The 3,825-nt window shown below is 42.7% G+C and overlaps 1 protein-coding gene across 1 annotated transcript in view; it reads right to left on the bottom strand.

The window, feature by feature from the left end:
• Positions 1-3,809, bottom strand: part of TRHR (thyrotropin releasing hormone receptor) — a 37,016-nt gene extending 33,207 nt beyond the window's left edge. The window contains exon 1 of the mRNA XM_008689262.2: positions 2,871-3,809. Coding sequence (XP_008687484.2) covers positions 2,871-3,659 — 789 coding nt within the window. The 5' untranslated portion in view covers positions 3,660-3,809. The remainder of the gene's footprint in view (positions 1-2,870) is intronic.
• Between the last annotated feature and the right edge of the window lie 16 nt (positions 3,810-3,825).

Below are 3,825 nucleotides of genomic sequence, written 5' to 3'. Positions count from 1 at the left end.
ACACACACACACACACACACACACACACACACACACACACAGATTCCTAATTAATCCAATCTTTCTTTTTCACTGCTCCCCCAAATATATCACTCATTTTAGTCAACCAAATCACTCAACACCATAAAAATCCCACTCATGGGCCCTTCCTGTCTCCTCTCCAAACCTGTAACATTCTCATCCCAGCCAGGTCCTTTCTGTGTGGAGTGTTGTTCCTCTTGACGTTAACTGTCCAAATCAGCTCCATCCTTTCAGAGCCTTCTCAAATGCCACGTCTTCCATGGAGCCTTCTCTGATCCCTGTAGCCCCACAATTTCCTTTCTTTCTTTTTTTTTTTTAAAGATTTTATTTATTTATTTGACAGAGAGACAGCCAGCGAGAGAGGGAGCACAAGCAGGGGGAGTGGGAGAGGAAGAAGCAGGCTCATAGTGGAGGAGCCTGATGTGGGGCTCACGCCCTGAGCTGAAGGCAGACGCTTAACGACTGCACCACCCAGGCGCCCCCCACAATTTCCTTTCTTTTCTCTGAACACCCATCCCATCTGTAATCAAGACTGAACTTCATGACATATTACTTCAATGCACTTCTATTGATTTATACGCCATCCCGTGTCTGCCAGTGGGGGCATTACTGGCATTTGTAACAGGGCACTGCTTCAAAGGGCAGGACTGACTGGCACATTTCAGGACATTTGGTGCCCCTCCCTCTTGAATGCTTCTGACAGTGATGTTATTGTGACAAACCCAAATGCTCTGAATACATTTCCAAATGCCTTAATCATTAAAAAGTTCCTTAGAGAAGTTACTATAACATACACACATCTGTTCAACAAGTAATCTGTTTAAATGGTGAACGTACACAGTATTTTAAAGAATGAACCTGTATTTCTCTTACAGTTGCCAACACACTATAAAACTAGGAAGGAGGCTGTCAGGTGTCAATCACGACTCCATTTCATAAGGTGTTCACTGAACCCTCATAGCAACCCGGATGCTGCTATTTATCTTCCTTTTCTAGCTTAGGAAACTGAGGCTCAGAGAGTTCTGCTTACTCGAGGTCATACTATTTGATTAGAACCCTGGCATGCAAGCCCAGTATTGTTTGAAGCCAAATCTTTGACTTTTTCTTCTACCACCAGCCTCTGTAAAAGCAGCCTATCTGTAACAGCTTTGAAATAGGAATGTGAACATGTCACCTAATTAGCGATTTAAAGCACATTATTAATGCTGATAGGTACTAATGACTATAATTGAGAAGAAGGACATTAGACCAAACAATTTTTTTAGAATTTATAAGAAGAATATAAATTGGAGTCTAATGAACAAATTTACTCACTGACCTTCTTTGCTGCAGACATTAACCCGGGCTTGATCTCTAATTGAGATGTACATATTCTTTACTTTCTTACTGTATTTGTTAATGTTTGTCTTGGCAGATGGTCAACAGCTCTCTCTAAATTTCCCTTAATCAAGTTTTGGGTAATGGATGACCAAACATGCCTTCTATTAGGCAGCATTGCTAGATCCAAAGCAATCAGAATCTAAGAGCTGGCAATAGTTCTCAAGTCTTCCCTGTCTAGTACCGAGATATCTTTAATAGAAAATGTTCTATTAAATCAGATCTCACAGTACCATTTAAAATGATATATATATTCCTTTTAAGTTATAGATTCTTATTCATTTCATGCATATCTACAACACCCACATTTGTTAGTTGCTCATTTCAGTGTGTGCCCATATGTCCGTTTAAAATTCTTCATATCTCAGCTAATCTAGAATTTAGGAAGTAATAGCATGTATATAGTCCATATGCGTACTTCAGCAAGTATGCTCAGTTTCTATCTAGGCACACAGGAAGAACTGTATTCCCTGCAGGGGGAAAAAAGAGAGCGAAAGAGCCAGTATTGCTGATTTCAAGTTTTCTTTTCCAGCCATGAGAATAAATGTTTACTCTGTGTTTATTCTGTTCAGCAAAGAAGGAAAAGGAACTGAAAGCTAAGTTCATTAAGTAACTTAGAACGACTGTGTAAATATAGCTGGAAATGTATGTGATATACACGTATTTTATTCCTATATTGTCTTACAAACGGTATCGACTGTAACAAAGTTGCACTTCATCCTCTAGTAAAACCACTATTTAGCTGTAGCCACATCCACATTTGGTGAGCTGAAAGCATCAAGGGATTCTGTTTGCTTACCAGGAGAAACACATGAAAAAAAATGTAATCATTCTTTGTAACGAATGAATCGAGGATGATATTAGCCTTTTTACCAGAACACTTCCCGAGCAGAGTGCCTTTTCAGTTTCTGAATGCTGGGACACTTCATAGGGAGCCGGGGGAGAGGGTGATAGACTCTTCCCACTAAAACTAGTAAGTCCAGGACTGGGAAACCCTCTCAGTCATATAACTCGGTAAGCAGCTGTAGAATGGCAGGAAAGTTTCATTTTTGCTCTGACTCATCTTTTCTCCAACTATCTTATCAAATCTTTGTCATGCCATAGAAATCTTAAATATATCCAGCTGCTCCCCAGAGAAGCCACAAATGGTGCAAGTATTTCGATAACATTTCCCAGAGAGTCACATGCATTTTAAAAGTGGATTTCTAGAGTCTGTGTTTACATTTCCTACTATGTTCCCAGCATGTACACAGATACCTGCTGGTGTGCTATCACATTTTCCCCACCTATTTTTAGATCTTCAATTGCTTTAGAGATGTATTTACTATGTAAAGCAGAAGCTCACACTGTGAAACATTTGCATGACCGTATTTTGATTTTGCCATCGGCTCAGTGGGGCAAAGGTGATCCCATCCTGCAGGAACTCTATCCCACGTTTTTTTCCCTGGACTTGGTGGCTCAGGTGTGCTTACCTGCTTCCTTGAAGATACTGTGCTGTTGAAACATCTATTAGAGGTCTTCGAATTCAAATTCTTGTTCTGATGGGTTGAGTCATTTTTCCACGTCTTAGAGTTTTCTTTAGGATCTGAAGGAATGGGATTTAAGAAGAGGATCCTAGCTATGAATCCATAGAGGACGGTGGCCAGTATCATTGGCACAACATAAAAGACACCAAAGTCCATCAGGTAAATAGGTGAGTAGTAATTCCTGGAGATCTTGTAGCCACAGGACACCACAATCGCATCTTTGTAGGTGCTAATGTTGAGATCCAGCAAGAAGAACCAGAGCATACAGTAAATGGACGTGAAGGCCCAGACAAAGATGATGATCTTTTTGGCTCTGGAAAATGTGCAGAGAAACTGGGCCTTGATGGGGTGACAGATCGCTATGTACCTCTCGATGGTAAAGGCTGTGATGGAACAGGAGGACGCGTTAATGCCCAAGTACTGCAGGTAAGTGATGCAGAGGCAGCCGGCGTAGCCGTAGACCCAGGCGCCGTAGATGCTGTCCGTTATGTTGGGGAGGCCCGCAGCCACCAGGACCATGAGGTCGGCGACTGCCAGACTCACCAGGTAGCAGTTTGTGGGGGTCCTCATGTGCTTGGTTCTCATGACCACCAGGACTACCATGATGTTGCCCACGATGCCCAAACCACAAATAATGAGCACAAGTAAGATGGTGACCACTTGGTACTCCAGGGCCACCGCCGCTCTCGGCTGCAGCTGTGTCTGGTTCAGTTCACTTACTGTCTGGTTTTCCATCTTCACTGGTTTGAAGTTTCTCCGAAACACTTCTCAAAACATCCTCTTCCCGGTGGCCTGCCTTCACCTCAGTGGTTCTCTCCCCCTGTGAAGAGTTACAGTCCAAATTCATTCACGGGGTCCCCCTCTCAGATGGAGCCAGTCCCTGGCAGGCAGCTCTCCCCCC

The sequence above is a fragment of the Ursus maritimus genome, unplaced genomic scaffold (assembly GCF_017311325.1).
Source record: "Ursus maritimus isolate PB19 unplaced genomic scaffold, ASM1731132v1 scaffold_9, whole genome shotgun sequence".
Lineage (NCBI taxonomy): Eukaryota > Metazoa > Chordata > Mammalia > Carnivora > Ursidae > Ursus > Ursus maritimus.
This window is presented reverse-complemented; position numbering and strand designations above follow the sequence as displayed.